General features: G+C 48.4%; 1 protein-coding gene across 4 annotated transcripts in view; it reads left to right on the top strand.

The window, feature by feature from the left end:
- The first annotated feature begins 222 nt into the window (after positions 1–222).
- Positions 223–17,307, top strand: part of BIN1 (bridging integrator 1) — a 91,646-nt gene continuing 74,561 nt past the window's right edge. For all 4 annotated transcript variants that reach the window (XM_084289274.1, XM_084289272.1, XM_084289273.1 and 1 more), the window contains exon 1: positions 223–355. In XM_084289274.1, coding sequence (XP_084145400.1) covers positions 272–355 — 84 coding nt within the window. In that variant the 5' untranslated portion in view covers positions 223–271. The remainder of the gene's footprint in view (positions 356–17,307) is intronic.

The following is a 17,307-nucleotide window of genomic DNA, read 5'->3' as shown; positions in this document are numbered from 1 at the left end:
GCAGCCCCCTCAGGGTCCCTCCTTTCGGGCTGGAGGTTTTACGGAGGGCTCTCCCCTCACGGAGGGGACCCGGGCCCCCCGCCACGCCCGGCTGCGGCCTTGCGGGGGCCGCTGGGGCCGGGTGGCGGGGCGGGGCGGCCGGGCTGAGGCGGCGCGGAGCGGCCGCGCTCGGTCCCTTTAAAAGGCGGCGGCGGCGGCGGCCGTGGCCATTGTCTCCCGCCGGGTTTTTTCCCCCCCTTTCGCCGCCGGCTGCCCGGGAGAGGAGCACAAGATGGCCGAGCTGGGCAGCAAGGGGGTGACGGCCGGCAAGATCGCCAGCAACGTGCAGAAGAAGCTGACCCGGGCGCAGGAGAAGGTGAAAGGGGGAGGCTCGGCGGTGGCGCGGTGCTGCGGGGTGGGATTGGGATTCCCGGAGCCTTTCGCTGTCCTCCAGCCCCCTGCCGTGTCGGCAGCCGGGGGGGGGTTTGTGCTGGCCGCCCCGCAGGGCTGGGGTCTCCGAAAGGTGCTGGGGTGAAGGACGAGCGCAGCCTCCCGGGCCTAACGCTGTGCTGCTGCTGCTGCCGCCAGGGAATTGGGCTGGTTTGCTGGGGCTGGGGATGTGCTTCTAAAATGCAGGGGGCGAGGAGCTGCTCCGGTGGCTGCCCCCTGCCTGCCCTGCTCCAGCAGCCGGGGCTGCGGCTGCAGGGGGTGACAGGGCGGCAGAGCCGGCCCCCGGTGTGCAGCCGCTCACCCCGAGCTCCTTGCGGCTACTGATGTGCTCTAGCCACCAGATGGCAACCATATTTTTGGTTAATTCTGAGGTAGGTGGTGCAGGCTGGGCTCCTGGCCTGCTGCTGAACCTGCTGCGTGTATCGATGCGGCTGGCGGGCCCTTCCCCTGCCTCCTGTCTGAACACACACGCAGGTGCTTTTCCCAAAGGAGGAGTTTTCCACAAAGTCTGGAAGTCCATCGCGTGTCCTTGCTCATCCCCAGTCACCGTAAGGGGATATGGGAGCGATAGCAATTAAGAGCTTTGCTGCAGGTTGTAGGGGGCTCGCATGATGTGGAGTCAGTTGTTTGTCGCTTCACGCAGCGAGTTTCCCTCTGAGGAGAAAAAGAAAACAAAACCCAAAGCGTTTGCCTAATAAGCCGATGCAAATTCTAGGCCCTTTGGCTGTTGCCATCCGAATACAAACGATGCAGCTTTGCTCTCTCGGTTCTTCAAAAAAAAGAAGAAGCAAAAAGGCATTGTGTGGTTTATCTGACTGGCTCCTTCATACTGCTGGCACTTCGTCTCCAACGAGTCCTCTTTTATGGAGCATTTGGTATTTTACAGTTGTCTTGAAGGGACAGGCTCTCACCAAGACAAGCACATTAATGCAAGCTTGCAACTTACGAGGAAAGGCACAGTAGACCACGGAGTGAAGACGTCAGTGGTTATGGCATGATGCTGGTATTAGTACTGTGGCATTTGATCTGAAACTGTAGATATGTGCTGCTGTTTATCAGGAAGGTTAAACCACACATCGAGAGATAAGGACCAGGTCTTTAAAAAAGAGAAAAGGCTAAGCAGAAACCTGCAGAGGTATGCCTGGGTGCACAACAGACGAAGCACTTAAAAAAAAAATACTGGATTTTTCTGAAGGGAAGCTAAATGAGTTTGAACTTTCCTTTTTGAGGCAAGAATAAATTGAGGCTTAAACAAGCTGACAGTGTTCCTTTGACGTAGCCTCTTTCAGTCCGAATTTAGGATAAAAATTCTTTCCTTCAGAGTGCTATCTCCCTCCCAACTTCGGCCATAAGGCTTTGACTTCGGCAATTTCCTTCATGGTGAATTTAAGCCTTGTGTTAAGCAAAGAATGATGTCTTTTTGTTCAGTGCAGAATTCACACTGAAACGCTGTACACATCCTTTTTTTCCTTCTGAGATGGCTATTATGTAAAGCATGTAAGATATTCTTTCAGAAGTGCTGTTTGTTTTGAGCCTTTCAGCAAAACTATAAGCTATTTTTGGAAGGCACTTTCTCGATTCAACAGGAAATATGGGGCAGAATGGTTGACTGTGCTGTTTGCAAAGGGGTGGTGTACCCTTTTAACCCCTCTCTTTATTTAAATGTAGCCTCAAGTTGTAATACTTGGCCAAAATTTGCCTGTTGTCCAGTGAAACATATCAATAAGTTGTTGCATCTGTTGAGAGGAGTGTACCTGGCCGAAAGAACTCTTGCAACTATTGCGAACTTGTACATCATCCTTCTCAACAGCTAGGAGATTTGGGCTGAGTTGGACTGTGTTCATCCTATTGTTATCTGAAGCATTTTCAGACCTGGACTTTGAGCTCAGAGCCTTTCATAGGTTTTCAGCTTCTTAAAACGGAGTAAAATTTTAATGCCTCCAGTGTCGTAGTATCTTGGAGAGCCCAGTCTTTGCATGCTCTTTTAACTTTGCCAATGATTATTTGACAATAAGGATTTGAAAGTTTTTGTCCTTTATGTCTGTAATCTCAATTAAAATTTATGTTTCTCCGTAGTCAGTTTTTATCTTATATTTTGGAAAATGTTAAAAATCCTCCCTATTTACATAGTTCTCATCCTGTTTGAAGAGTGTCCCATTCTTGGATGTGTGAATCTGCACATGCACAAACATTTCTGTTTTAAACAATAAAATCACATCTCAGTGACTTGCTGCAGTCCTGGTGTCAGGTGCTCTCTCTGGGACAGTCCAGGAGTGGGTTGAGTTCACGAAGCAAATGGACCGGGTTGTTGCTGCTTGGCTGGCAGTGGGAGCCCCCCGTCCCGGGATCGAGCTCCTTGCTTTCCCCTAGCAGGTTCAGCGGGGATTCAGAGTGGGGAAAAAAGGGCATTGGCTGCAGGGAGGTGGGCTCAGGGATCTGAATTACTCAGAGATTCATAGACATTTCTGAGGAGACAAATTATGAAGTTGACATTGGGCTTTTCTCTGGAGGTTTTTTTGTGTGTGTGTGGAGAGGAGTGGAACGGGATGAGCTGTGTTTCCCTTTCTAGATGTTGCAGCTTCCCACAGTCGGTGTGTCCTGCAGGGGCTGTGCTTGCTGTTTTCATTTGGGCCAAGTTAGAGATCTGAAACCAGGTTTCTGTGGGGTTGTTCTTTTTGCCGTGGTAATAGACTGTTGTATTTTTTCATTCTTTTACTCTGTACCAACATGTCAGTGCATCCCCTTTTCTCCCTCGATTTCCCTCACCAAAGGGGAAGGATTTGGCCCAGGACCTGATGAAGTTCAGCTGTCCAAACCCCCTTGTGTCGGGGGTGCCGCTGAGGTTGTAGACCCTGCCACTCATTGCCTTGTTGTGTTACCATGAGATGTCACTTCTGCTTTCTGTTCCTGGCTCGCTTTATCCCAGCGATGTTTACCCTTACGCATCTTTGCAGAGTTTCCCCAATTAAACCTTCCGTCAGAGCATGGTTCTGGCTGCACAGCCCGAGGAGCTGGACTGTGCTCTTGGCCTCGCAGGGCTGCTGTGAGCCTAGCTGGTTAGAGCTAGGCTTGCCAGTGCTCGCTCCCTGTCAGCTACGGAGCAAAAAATCATATGAATGCCAGTAAACCAAAGGTTTCACTAAAGTATTTGCAGCCCGGCGATGAGAAATAGCCAAGGACATTGGCCTTGAGAAGGAAGGCAGAGGAGTACTTTTGGCAGGCTGATGTGGCCTGGTTTCCCAATTCTTTTTTAAATTAATTTTTCTCATGTAACAATTTCAGTAGCAAAGGGAATGTCCAGAAAGGATCTTTTCCTTTCCCAGGATCTTAGGCTTTGTTTCTCTTCCCTTGATATCCATTTGCTGTGAACGTGAGAAGGCTGACAAGGTTGTGAATTGAGTGGAACACAGTTTGCAGGAGGCATGGCTTGCATTTTAAGCTTGCTCTCAGAAGATACTTTTTTTTTTATTATTTTTTTTTTTCTTAAAACCCACCAGAAGCTGGAGCATGACAGGTGAGAGCACCTGGCCTGAAATCTTTTTTCTGTTGAAAGAGGGAATCTATATCAAGGAACAGCAACCAAGAACCTTAAACCACGTGTAAATGCAGATGTTCTGCTGTCAGGAGGCTGCCAGCTGTGTGGAACCTCTGCAGAAAGGAGGTTTTAAGCACAGCAGGGTGGATGCAGAAAGCTCTCTCCTTGAGAAGCCAGCACCACGTCTACCTGGCTGGGAGGAGGGGAGTTCCATACTGATTGATCCTTCAGCAAAAAGCTTCAAAGCTGCTGCAGTTTTCACTTGGCTTTGCATAGGATAGGACGGTTTGGTGGCAATTAACCTTGTTGAATCAGGGAAGTACAAAATGTGAGACAGCCTGACAAGCTGCAGGAGTTCTCTTGATGATCTGGCATGAAACTTTTTTTTTTTTTTAAAACTCCTGGAGAACTCCCTAGGAAAGGGCTTCTTCATGTTGGCTTGGTTTCTCGAGAGGGTAAGGCTAACGTGACAGGTAGAATCTCAAAGGTACTTTGTGTCTAGAGGTTGCTGGAAAACAGGCACTGGAGAGAGATCTGAATTCATGCCCCTCACGTACAGATGCTTCCAGTATGAGCTCAGGCTGCATTACTGGGTATCGGGTAATCTGCATGGGGCAGGGAGGAGGCGAAATTGGAAACCAGGCTCCACATGTTTCCTTGCCATGGAATGGGTTGACTGGCAGGGCATTTACATTGCCCTGCTGAAGGTGCCCCTCTGTCTGCGGTGTTGGCAGCAGTTGTCTTTTAAGCAGAATCTCATGGATGGATGAATTTTTTTGTGGTTGGAAAAGGCCCAGACGTGTTCCTGCTCACTCTCAGCCCCGTGAGCTCTGATCTGACAGCCAGTCCTATTCAGCACAGCTCTTGTGAGGTCAGGTTCACAGAGTGGCTGTGAGGTCTCTTTTCCAATGCAGAGGTTTGGTGAGGCTCTAGGCAGACTAGAATTAGTGCTGCAGAGCTCATCAGTCAGGTAGGTGCCTTCAGACCTGTCTGTCCTCTCCGTCCCTTGTGCATGTTGATTTTTCCAGCCACAAATGTTGTTTTTTTCAACATCACAAGTGCTCTTGTCACGTAACTGGCCAAACCATTCAGGAAAGCAGCCTGAGGTGTTTGCTGTCTTGCAGGACAGGGGTTTTGGGGTGGAAGGCAATAGTAACAAATAATGCAGGTTTTGTTTAATTCCTGACCCTGTGGGCAGACTGACAAGATCCTGCTGTTTGGGCCCAAACGTGTCGTAAAGCTCCTCTTCCAGAAACTGTCAGAGAAACAAGAAGGTGACTGAGGCTGACAGCTATCAGCGAGGCTATTTTTTCCCCTGTGTGGTGGTGGCAGGACACCTGAGCCGCGTGCCGTGTGAGTCCTGCCCTTCGCAGGGCTCAGCTTACAGTGCTGGCTGCCTACCTGTGCGTGCCGGGGTCTGGCCTCCTCCCCACGAATGTGCACGGGCAGCTTGATGGTATCGTGGAGATGCACTCGGTTTGCCCAGGCAGAACGGGCTCTGGCAACCCAGTCTTCACCTGGCTGCAGCCTGAGGGCTCAGCATGGGGGGCTTTTAGGAAGCCCTGGCGAAGCCAGGGAGCGCAGACCTGCTTTGGGATCAGGCTGCCTTGCTCTGCGCTGGGTTTGGCCAGGAGTCTGCATTGTCCACCTGCAAGTAATGAGACGGGAACAAGTGCTGAAGTATGAATAAAGCTTCCTAGGAGAGCTGCTGGCAGGTGGAGTAGGGACCAAGGTCCGTTTTGACGTCAGCCTGTGCTTTAGGTTTCTCTTGAGGGACTTCTTGTTTGCTTTTCTTCAACACCTGCAGTACTGAATGTGTGAGTGCAAGCAATACCCTTCCGGTGTTCATATTCATGCTGAAAGGGGTCGTTTCTCCGAGGAGGGGACTGGAAGAGAGAAGAGAGTCATTTACATTGTCCTGCTAGTTAAAATCTATTTTAAACACGCTATTAGTTGAGCACGTAACGTTGCCAGGACAGGAGCGAGGGACCTCTGCAGAAACGCTTGGACTGTTGGCAGTGGTGCAGGGGATAGATAAATCTTGGCAGGTGGTTTTTCAGCAGGTGCATGCGAGTGACTGATGGGTCTTGGACAGCTCAGGTGTCCCCTGGAACATCTCCTGGCTTTGCTGCCTCTGGAGCTGCTTGATCTTCACAAAGCTGACGAGTGCTGCAGGACAGGTCCAGTCCCTCATTCCTAGGAAAAAAAAAAAAAAAGGAAATACAGTAATTAGCAGAAAATAGGATTAATGGATCTTTTTTTGATTTAGGTTGCAGTTTTATTTTGCCAACTTGCTTGTGTAGTTTCTTAGCTGCTTCTCAGAAAGCACAGCTTTGATTTGCACTTCTGTGCTCTGAAGGAGCTGTCCTGGTAAATGCAAATAGGAGCAGCCCAACCTGAACAGTTTTCACAGTTGTTTAATTCTCTCTTCCCCCACCCTTCTCCCTCCCAAGTTCCTCCTTGACTTCTGGGAGCACTCAGGAGGGTTTTGGCCACTGGTTATGGCTTGAGGGACTGTTGTAAGCCAGGGCTCAGGGCGTTACACAGACCTAGACAGGTCTCAGTCATTACGAAGCAGCCATGGCAAGCTCTAAGAACTGAGGAACAGGTTGTATGCTTGCAAAACCCTACACAAGTACACGTGTGTAACAGATTTTTTTTCACTATTTAGGATGTGCTGGAGTAAGCCTGCTCAGCCCTGGGGCTGGTAGGTTAAAGCCTTTGATTAGGCACTTCTAGAGGGGCACATTAATTGAGAGGCACTTAGGAGAGTCACAAAAGTGCTGCCTTTCTTTTTGCCCCTTTCCTCGGTAGAAAGGAGAAGTCTGGGTGGCAGTTTCTTAATATAGGCTGCCAGGCGGGATGGAGAGTGCAAACTTTACCAACAGGGAGGAAAGCAGAGCTTAACAGCATCTAATCCTGCTGTAAAACCATGGGCTGCATTTAATCTCTTGATGATACGCAGATATCAAAGCCTGGCCTCTCTGCAAAGATTTGACGTGCGGGTTCAGAAAGCTGGTAACCTGTTTGGAAGTGATTTTATTTTTTTTGCCAGTTCTTTGTTGATCGTGTTGGTTTTATGCATTTTAAGGAGGTTTAGAACTTTTTGGTAGAATTGCCTAAGAGATATGCTAGTTTCCAGTCTTCTTCTAAGTTACCTTTTCAGGAGGGAGATGAGGGGCTGGAATAGCTGAAGTACCAACACGTTTCACTGGGCATTTCCTAGCGCTTTGCTTTCAAACTGGATTAGGCAGAAGTGCAATACTTGCTTGCCAGCAGGAAGGGAAAGGGAACTTCAGTCTTACAGTGACTAGAGTGTTTGAAAACAGAGCTAAAAGTGTTTTTTTTTTTTTTTTTTTTTTTTCTTCAAGCCATTTGGCATGATCGCACGGTTGATAAGGCCAGAAACAATAACGTGTCACTTAACCAACTCAGCTCAAAGCTGATTGGTATCTGCAGAATGAGTGATTGTATCCCCTTGGGTTCCTTGGGAATGGCGCCACTGATGGATGTGCATGTATGCAGAACACACAGACTTTATGAAGTATAAAGGCTGGGATATGAAGATGGTGTAGATCTCTGCATCTTCTTCCTTAACAGAAATGCTGACGGTGTAGCTCTCTGGTACCCTTGCATGTGACACATTCCTGTAAATTGTGGTAAGTCTTGTGACACTGCGAGTTCCAGGAGGCTGAGTGTAGAAGGACCGAACTTATTTCTATCCCTCCTTCCTCAGCCATTATGAGGGATAAAAGGAGCAAAAATGTGAGGGGAAAAATAGTATATGAAAAAAGAAATGCAGGGAATTAATTTTCCGTAATTTGTATGCTTAGTGCATGATGTTTGAATTGTCATGCGGTAGGCTAGTGTCCAAGGCAGATTCCTTCATCCCATCCTCTTTGGGTGGTGGAACATGGCCCATCTGGTCCAAATACTGATTCTGACACAAGACCAGAAAGGGGAACGAGTTGTGCCAGGGGACAGCATGTTTAAAGGGTTACTTTGGAAACAGATTTTGGGGAAAAAAAAAAAAAATGGTGAGAAAAGTGCCAAGCTCTATTAGGGAAACAATGCTCAGGAAAAGTTGTTTTTTTTTCAGATGTAAAAGTATATTTGGGGTCTGCATGGAAATGCTCCTCAGTGGAGGAATGAACGACCTACTTTGTACACTGAGCCAACACAACTGGGGACTTTTTTTCTTTTGCCTCCTTAAGCTGAGTAGCCATTACAAAATGAGCCTAGCTGTGTGTTAATGGACGTAAACCACTGCAAGAAAGTACCCGTGCTGATAACATTCGTCCTTGTGACGTGCAGCCGGCATGGCTGCTTGTTAGCACCAGCACTGCGACCGCGTTATGTGTTGCTGAAAATGGACATTCCCCATCCTGTAACTGTTCCAATGTAAGTACTGGACAGCCTCGGTTAGTTAAGATGCTTCTGTTTTATTTCAGCAGAATCCATATTCAAGTTGCTTTTTAGATAACTTTTGCAGAGGTTCAGTAAGGGTGGTTTTGTAGGTAGGGGTGCAGGGCTGTTTTTGAACGTCGGAAAATTCATGAAAATGCATAAGCCACAGGAATTGTGAAAGAGAGACTGGCTTTCTTTGGAGAAGAAGAGCAGCTGTATGTGCAGGGGCTGAGAGGGGAGAATGAGGACCATGGTAGGAAGGGCAAGGTCAGAGAAAGCTGGGGGTGATGTGATGAGTCGATTGTGGGTGCTGCGTCAGTGCACTGCATCCGGGCTGCTTATAGACTAGGGCTTGTCTGCAGATGGGTACTGGAGTCAAGTGCTGGACTTAGAGCTTTTTGCCAAGCTGGAGGCTTTTGCTCTTCATTCCCTGACCCTCAGTGAACATAAATAATTGCGGAAGGAAGTGAGCATTACCAGGGCTGGATGACATTACGGTGTGGCTGTGGGTATTAGTAGGTGAAAAGAGCTGGGCTGCTCTGCTGGGTCCTTAGAGCTGGGGTGGGAGGATTTAAGTGGGGTGCCTTGGAAGCAGCCTATCCCGTATCTCCAGCTCAGGCCTGACTTGTTGAGGAGGCTCCCTGCGGGGAGGCATCGTGGGGCTTTTCCTTTCCGATGACAATATGGACAAATTCTTAGCAAGTACATTGGCAAGGAAGCCAGGGGGCTTACACCCGCTTGCAGAAGGAGAACTTTGCCCATCAGGCCAGGCTCTCAAATTTACTGTTACTCATCCTACAACTCCTCTGAAGGCAGGCCTCTCAGGGGGAAAAGAAGAGCTGTTCAAAAGCTGCTCCCTTCTGGCTTTTTGTAGTCTGTGACTCCAGATTTTTTTCACTAGAGGATAACACGTGACTCGCTTTAGAAGAAGCAACAAGAGATAATCATCTGTGTTGCTCCACATGTTCCCACTTTGCTGGGACGAGCCACATCCCGTATCCCAACGTGGCCGTGGAGGGCAGCGTTCCTAAACCTTCCTCCTGCGTCTGATCCTTTGCTGCTGTCTCCTTCTGACTCAGGGAGATCCAGCTGCTGATCCAGATGTCTGCCTTTTCCCTCTGCCCAGCTGTGTGTTACATGTTCCAGATCCATCCTGCATTTCAGAAATTCCCATCCCTGTTCAGCAAGGCAGCCAGCAACCCTTACAGGAGCTTTCCTAGCCTCTTAAGGGTTCTGCGTCTAGCCTGTGGCTTCTGGAGTCCCTTTGCTCATGGCTCTGCCTTATAAGAGCTCCTCTGCCCCCTCTCCTCCAGCACACACCTGCTCCTTTATCTCTTTCTTCAGCTCAGCATGGCCCCAAATGCCTTTTGTGTTTTGTCCTGATATGGTTACTTCATTTTGCATCAGTGGCTGCATAAAAATAAAAATACTTCTTGCAAATGTATCAGTACTTAAAATGAGGGTTGCTGGGGAGGAGGCGGAGGACATGAGAAGGGGGATTTGTGCAAACAGCACTATTTATGTTATCTGTTCCTCTTACTAGTGTTACTGTCGGCTATAGATAGGGTTTAATTAAGCGATGTTAAATGCGTACCCAAGCAATAGACGTGGATGTTGCTCAAGTCCTGGTGCCTGGAATGTCACACTGATGCCAGCTGAATTAAGTGCTGCCATTTGGCATTATGAGCTACCCAGCTTCAACGCAGCTACAACCCAGCTCCATAGTTGTCTGCTTTGTTGGTCTCTGCTTTGATACCTAAATCTCAGCAGGAGTGTTTAAAAGGAACCTGGGCTTGGAGGTGCTCAAATGGCTTAGGCATGGACAATTAGCTGCAATTATGTGAGTGTGGGCAGCAGTGTGGTGTGCCTGCACTGACCCAGCCACGCCACCGTGTTGGCAAGACGAGAAATGGCCTTCCCCTGCCGCCACAGCGCCGGTCCCACCACACCATCACTGAATCTAGGCTTGAAAGATGCGAGAAGCTAAGCTGCAAAAACCCTGGGTAAAAGGAGAAACACTTCGAAATGTTGGAAATGGTCAAGGGGATAAAAATCTTCCTGTGCAAATTCTTTGAACTTAAGAATTTGGGTCAGTACTGTGTGCATGCCCGAGAGCTGTCCCTCGTAATGCCCTCTGGGGGAAGAGGTTGGCTGGGGCCTGTGGTTATCTACCGAGGAGAACTTCTGCTCCACTGATAGGCCCTGCACAGAGGTGGGGAGAGGTAATGCTTGCACAACATCCTGAGATTTGGCGATTTATTTGTGTCCTCCTGAGCAAACTGCAGAACTGCCTTGAGGAAAATAGCTCTCGCATACCGGAGACGTGCTGTGTATTTCCCTTAACTTCCAGGATGGCTGTTTTCATGTGGGAAACAGTTCTTCTGAAGGCTAATACTAGAAATACAGAAGGTGGGTTAATTTTCTCTTGCAACAACGTATTATAAGACACAATGTATGTATATAATATGTAATATATGTATTAAGATACAGATTTTTAAGTTAATCTTTGCTTATGCTCAGATTGCAGTTTAGACTGACTGGCTAATACTGACTTATTTCCGTGACTGGCTTTTTTTGTTGTGCTTTTGCACCACTCTTTCACTCTTACCGTCCCATATGTTGTTGTGAGAGCAGTTTCAAAGGGGTTCTTGCTACATCTTGGTCATTTTGTTAAGTCACTTGAGGGTTTTTTAGCTGTAGTTAAGAAACCACATCCTTAATGTTAGTCTCCTGCCTCGACAGGTAAAGCTCTCCCATCACCCCCATTTCCTTACGGGTTTTATTTCACTTGTAATGTAAGTGGCAGCAAAAAAATAAGTTGCTAACTCTCAAATGAAACAGTGGTGCCTTTATCCTTGATTACCAGGCTGAATTCCCAGTGAGCCTCGGGGTCAGGCCGGCAGGTTGCACGTGGTACAACCTCACTCAGCACTGTTGTGCCTGTAGTAAACTGGTTGGGCCTTAATGCACACACGTAAGGGAGAATGAGGAGTGAGCCCACAGCTGCGCAGATTAGTGAAATTTAGCCGATCCTCTTTCTGGGATAAAAGGGAAAGCAAAATAATATAGCAATTCCTTGCCACCTTGATTGTACGGTGTTTGGGTGCTTGCAGCATCTTTTCTGTTGGTTCGTGTTGCACCAAGGTGGTTTCCCCCGTGATGGGTGCCAAAGCCCGCCCCCTCTCCCCAAACCCTCCTTTTCAGTTTGTGCTCAAAAGTGAATGTTGCTGGGAGTGGTTAATCTTCAGAAATGCAGCCTGTTGGGACGCTGGAAGAGAAGCCAGGACTCCTTACCATCACAAGTACCAGTTTTGACATCTGCAGTGCAGTCTGGATGCCAGTGATGTGTGAACAACTTGCCAGTAAAGCAGAAAAATGACGCTACTAGGTCTTCTCGGGATGATTTTTCCACACAGGGATAAATAATGTTCCATCCAAAATCACTCTTAAATTAGGCGAGAAGATGCACAGAGTGGGCGGAGGAGGGGAGGCAACGTATCGATGCAGGACTGCAGTAAGGTGCTTACCCAGCCAGGTGTCCCAGGGTGAGCCAGGACGCTCTTCCAGCAAAAGTGCCCTTTCTGCTGTGCTCCAGCTCTGTTCTGCAGAGCTGGCTCCATGAACGGGCTATGTGTGTGTGGAGGCTCTGGAGCGCGATATTCCCAATGCCATTACCTGCGGGGTCGCCGTGCCCTCTAGCACAGACTGCAGCCGGAGTGGCTCTGCCCTGCCGCAGTTGCGTGCTTAAAGAGCATTACCCCGATTATCTGGGAGGAGGATTAATGGCAGCTGATGGGTAGCTGGGGCTGCGTGGGCAATGCTTGCTGCCTGCCCTCTCAGCCCTGGGACACGAATACCTGTGCCCCTGGACCCGCACAGGGACAGGACCACGAGCTGCTGTCTTGGGGGAGTGGAAGTTCACCGTGGTGCATGGGGCTGTGAATGAAAAGCAGGAGGGGGCTGCCGAGGGGGCTGGGGAAGCGGCAGGCCTTAGAAACAAAATGCTGCTGGAGAGCCTGATGGGCAGCCCGAGGCGAAGGGACAGTTGATGGCCCTGCAGCATGTTCCTCAGGCCCCGGGGGTGGCACGGCTCCGAAGCCAGGCATGGCGTAGATGCAGAAGGGTATCAAAAGCAGAGAGGGATATTTTTGGGCAGAATGAGTAGGGACAAGGGCTGAGGGGGCCAGAGAAGAACCTAGCGATTCTGGTATTTTCAGTTCCATCATGCTGAAGATCAAGGAGTTCCTTGTCAAGGAATTATTGTTTTGCAGTGTGGAGAACAGAAAGCAAAACATCTTTTCCTCCTTATCAGAAGAAACAAGCGCTTGTTTGGGGAGGAGCATTTGTCATACTCAGTATCTGCTGCCTCCCCTGCTTCCTTCTCCATTCTCCTTTGAGCTATTGTTGGGGCTGTGGCACTTTGACGTCTTCTTCATGTAAACCTCAGCTCCCTCGCACCCTCTGAACTTGAAGACTTGATTAATGTCCCTCACCCTAAAAAAAAAAAAATTAAAAAAATTGGAGTGAGATGAACCCTGTTCAGGAAGAATGCATTGTTCAATTCCTCTGGTTTGTTATTGTATTGTATTGTTATTGTTGCTTAGCAGAGCTGGACTGGGAGCATGTATCTAAGCCCTTTCTGTTTCTTCCCACTTTTGAGATAAAGTCTTTCCAGCAATGAAGCAGCTGGGGGAGATGCAGGAAGGGCACACCTGGGCTCTGAAAGAGCTGTGGGCTTCTGTGCCCTATCTGAGCTCTCACCTGTAAGAAGTCAGTGGATGAGAAGACTAAAAAATGGAAGAGGGTGTGTGTGATGAGACAGATTATTCCTTCATTTCTTCGCCCCTTTAATTTCTTCTTTAACAACCTTCTTTAATTTTCTGGCTGTAGTAACCATCTGAAGATGATTTTTAATCATAGGCTATTATCCCCGCTGGTAATGGTAGGCTTTCTGCTAACTCTGAGCATGCACCAACCTTAATTGGTTTTTAATGTGTTATCCTGAAGCTGTGGCCAGGCCAAGCAGGGACATTACCAAGTGGCTGGGAACTTGAGGAAGATGTATGACAACAGCATCTGTTTTCATGGCAACAGGCTGAGAGATGGAAATTGATGTATGATGCTTTCTGGTGCTTTCACAGCCTGGCTCTGCTGCTGCTTTACTCAAATCCCTTGATCTGCTTTCTGTTTGTTGCTGTCATTCTCCCTGGTGTTTCTTCTAGCTGTCAGTCAGGGATGGCTTGGGTTGATTTTGCTGTGGGTTTTTTTTTTTTTTTTTTTTTTTTTTTTGAAAAGGTGCAAGTCAGGATATCGTCTGCTGAATTCAGCTGTAGCGGCTCTGCAAGGGTCTTGCAGGAGGAAGAGGAGTTGCTGCCGTGAGATCGGCTGGTTCCCCTGGCCTTTGGCTTGGCAGGGAAGCGTGCTGGACTGATGCAGCTCGTTTCGTGGGGCTTTGGCACTAGCTGTGGCCAGCAGTACACAAACAGCTACAAAATGAGAGGCTTGGGGAAATCGCTGTGTATTTACCTGTGCTAGCATATCTTGGGACTAATAGCTATGCATCCCGTATGCCTCGATCCTGTCTCTCTCAAGCAGTAAGTCTCACTTTGAGAATTACCACCTGGGGATGTCTGCGAACCCTGCAGACTGGCTTTTGCTGCACATCTCATGTCCTTGCTTTCTGGAAGGAAAGGATGCTGTGTGGCTGAGATTCAGCCTGTGCAAGGCTGACCGGAGGTTAGAAAAGTAAGCTGTGTTTTTCATCCTGCCATCACCCAGCTCTTGGAGGCTGAAAGGGAGCCAGGAGCACAATCAACGTCTTTGTTTCCTCCAGCAAAAGCTGGGCTCGCCTGTGTCAGAAATCTTATCTTGCCAGCGTGCTCTGATAACGCAGTGGTCTCGGCAGTGGTAAGGAGCAGCGTTTAGGAGCTGTGGAATTGTGCGCTTGATTTTTATCGTGCCTCCTCGGGGGCTTGGTGAAAATGCTAGCCCTGTTGTGATAGAAAGGAAAGGTGTTGATACGGAAAGGCACCGTGATCTGTACAGACCCAAACAATGTCTGGGACAGAGGCACATTTTCAATGCAGCTTTTCCTGGTTTTAAGGGGAGCTGTGACAGTTCCTCCATTCCTTCTGTAATGTTTAATGTGTTGACCTACATATAATTTAAGTTCACTTCTTATTCCTGCTGTACGTTGTTGTACAGCCACAGGCGGGGCGTTTGTTCTTGAGAGATCTCATTCTGACATCTGCAAACAGTGAAGAGGAAGCGATTCTGTGCTGGAGTGGAAAAATCTTTGTGTGCACGCTGCTCAGCGCACCGAGCCATTGCATGCTGCCTGCTCTGCTCTCCCAGCAGCCCTGCTACAATGCCGATCAGACTGTCCTGCTCCCTGCAGCAGCAATTGGTTATGCCTGTGCTGTGTGTGGTGCTGAAGGTCGGCAGAGACGGGCTGCCTGCCTTAAACAAGCGTCTTTGGCTTGTTTATGCCCCTGCTCTGGAGCCTGGGATGAGAAAGGCAGCATTTTGTTTTGTGCTGGCAGTGCGCTGGGCAGCACCAGTGCTTTGTGTGGCGCATTGTTCGTCCGGTGCGGAGGAAAGTTCTGTGCTTGTTTGGGGGGAAGGAACATCCCAAAATGTCCCAGTGGGTGGGTGCTGATAGGGAAGAACAGCTGCGGCTGGTTACTTGTCCTTGGCAGGGTGTTGGTGATCAGTGCTCATCCTGCACGTATTTCTCTCCCTTCATCTGCTTAGCAAAGTACCTGAGCATTTTTTGATAACATCATCCACACATCATTCAAGTTCCTCCTCTCAGGCGCTTCTTCCACTCTGTAATCCCCAGGACTTGGTAGGAAGCCAAGTGCTTGCGGGCTTGGATGCTCTCATCGGGCAGCCTGCAAGGAGGAGGGCTTCCCCCAGTGAGATCCGGGGAGCCCCAAGGAACCTGTTCGTGCTGCTGTGCTCCCAGCTCCATTTTCTTGCAGGAAAAAGTGCCCCTGCTTTAACCTTATTTTCCTGCTGTCACCTCCAACAACTCACTCTTTGGATTTTCTTTCCTCTCATTCCAGACCAGCCAAAGCACAGACAACTCAACATCTTCCCAGAATCCAGTGACGCTGCCTCTGTGATCCAGCCTGCATTTAGTAACAGGGCTCTGGTTGTGAGAAGATCACACATTGAGCTGCATTGGCTCTTCTCTCATTCAGAAATTTAATTAGAGATTGGGGCAGTATACTGTCTGTGCACTGGAATGGCTGTATAAAATTAGGGACCTTGCATACTTGGGTGTCTCAGCTGGTATCATCCTTTGAATGATGACACACTTGATTCTGGGAATTAATTTGGGTTTTTCTTCCTTGTCTTGTTCCTGCTCATTTAGTTGCTTCCACTTGACAGTCTTCTGACAAAGCCAACACAAAGCAAATGTCAAAACGCTCCTTGGTCAGACCAGCTCTCTGCAGAGCTGCTACCTATGTGGAGTCTAGCGACGTACCACAGCAGTCCATCCTAGGTACGATTCTGTTTAATGTCTTTGTTAGTGTATCTTCAGCAAGGTTGCTCTGACACACAACTGTGAGGAGTGGCTGATATGCCAGAAGTTTATTCTGCTGTCCAGAGGGACCTCAGTGGTCTGAAAGGAACCTTGTGCCGTTCAGCAAGGGGAAGTACAGAGTCCTGCACCTGGAAGAGAACAACCCCATGCACCAGTGCGTGCTGGGGACTGACTGTCTGGAAAGCAGCTTTGCACGGAAGGACCTGAGAGTCTTGGTGGACACCAGGCTGAGGGATTGTGGAGTCTCCATCACAGGAGATACTCAAAACTGCTTGGACACATCCTTGAGCAACCTGCTCTGGGTGGCCCTGCGTGAGCAGGGGGTTTGGACCAGGTGGCCTCCAGAGGTCCCTCCTGACTGGTGATGATGAGCCCTTATCACCATCAATAAACATTACCTACTTTCAGTGACAAACACTGAGCTTATAATGCCTGTAAAGTCTCTGGGTTCTGAGTTTCATCTTCCCTTAAGAATCTTCTTTCTGGCAGTATCAGCTTTCTGGTAGATAATCCAACCAGTTGTGTCTGTCATGGATTGGCATTTATTTTTTTCTGTGGGGCAGCTAGATGGAAGCTAGGCACAAAAAAAGTACTTTGGAATTTTGCCATTACAGATTTATCTGCATAATTTTATACAGCATGTGGCATAATTTTATACTGTATGTGGCTTAGAGCAGGAGATTCCTGCTTCTTCTAACTCGAGTCTCAGCAAAACCTTTGAGGCATTATAGAAAGTGTGCAGAAACTGAGGTTTGGCAAAAACTCTTGGCGAGTGAAGCCAAAGTTTTCAGTAAATAAGCTAGTTCCTGAAACACTTTCAGGTTGACTGAGTTTGCCTGAAAATGTGGCTGGCTGATTTATTTCCATCTTCCTTGCATAACAGTGTTTTTTTTTGTTGTTTGTTTGTTTTTCTTTTTTTTTTAAATTTAAATACCAAGACTAAAATTCATCAGATTGTCTTTGAATACAAAAAGATTTGGCTGCATTTCTTCCTCTTTAGAAATGGGAATGAATTTTTAGCCCTGAAATACAAGTTTGGCAAGTCTAAATCTTGCTGTTTTCCAGGGACTTCACGTGCAGAGACAGGACACGTTCTGTTCAAACTGCCCGGACACTGAAATCCAGCCCTGTAGCCAAAGATCCATCCTCAGTCCATGTGACTTAGTGAAAGCAAAGGCCCAATGCTTTGCAAGAGTGCATAGGCAGGCCCTGCTGTTGGGAAAATCACTTCCACCGCTTGTGAGCCAGATTGGGAAATCAGAAACCATCGGTTTCTTCAAACCCAGATTGGTATTGCTATTTTCAATTGAGGTTTGTTTCTCAATCCTGTTCAGCACATGGCCGCTGATGTGCTTGGGTTAGCACAAGGGGTGACAGTGATGCA

The sequence above is a fragment of the Netta rufina genome, assembly GCF_964035555.1.
Source record: "Netta rufina genome assembly, chromosome: 6".
In the NCBI taxonomy this organism is placed as follows: domain Eukaryota; kingdom Metazoa; phylum Chordata; class Aves; order Anseriformes; family Anatidae; genus Netta; species Netta rufina.
The sequence above is the reverse complement of the archived record's forward strand: the minus strand, read 5'-3'. Positions and strand labels throughout refer to the sequence as shown.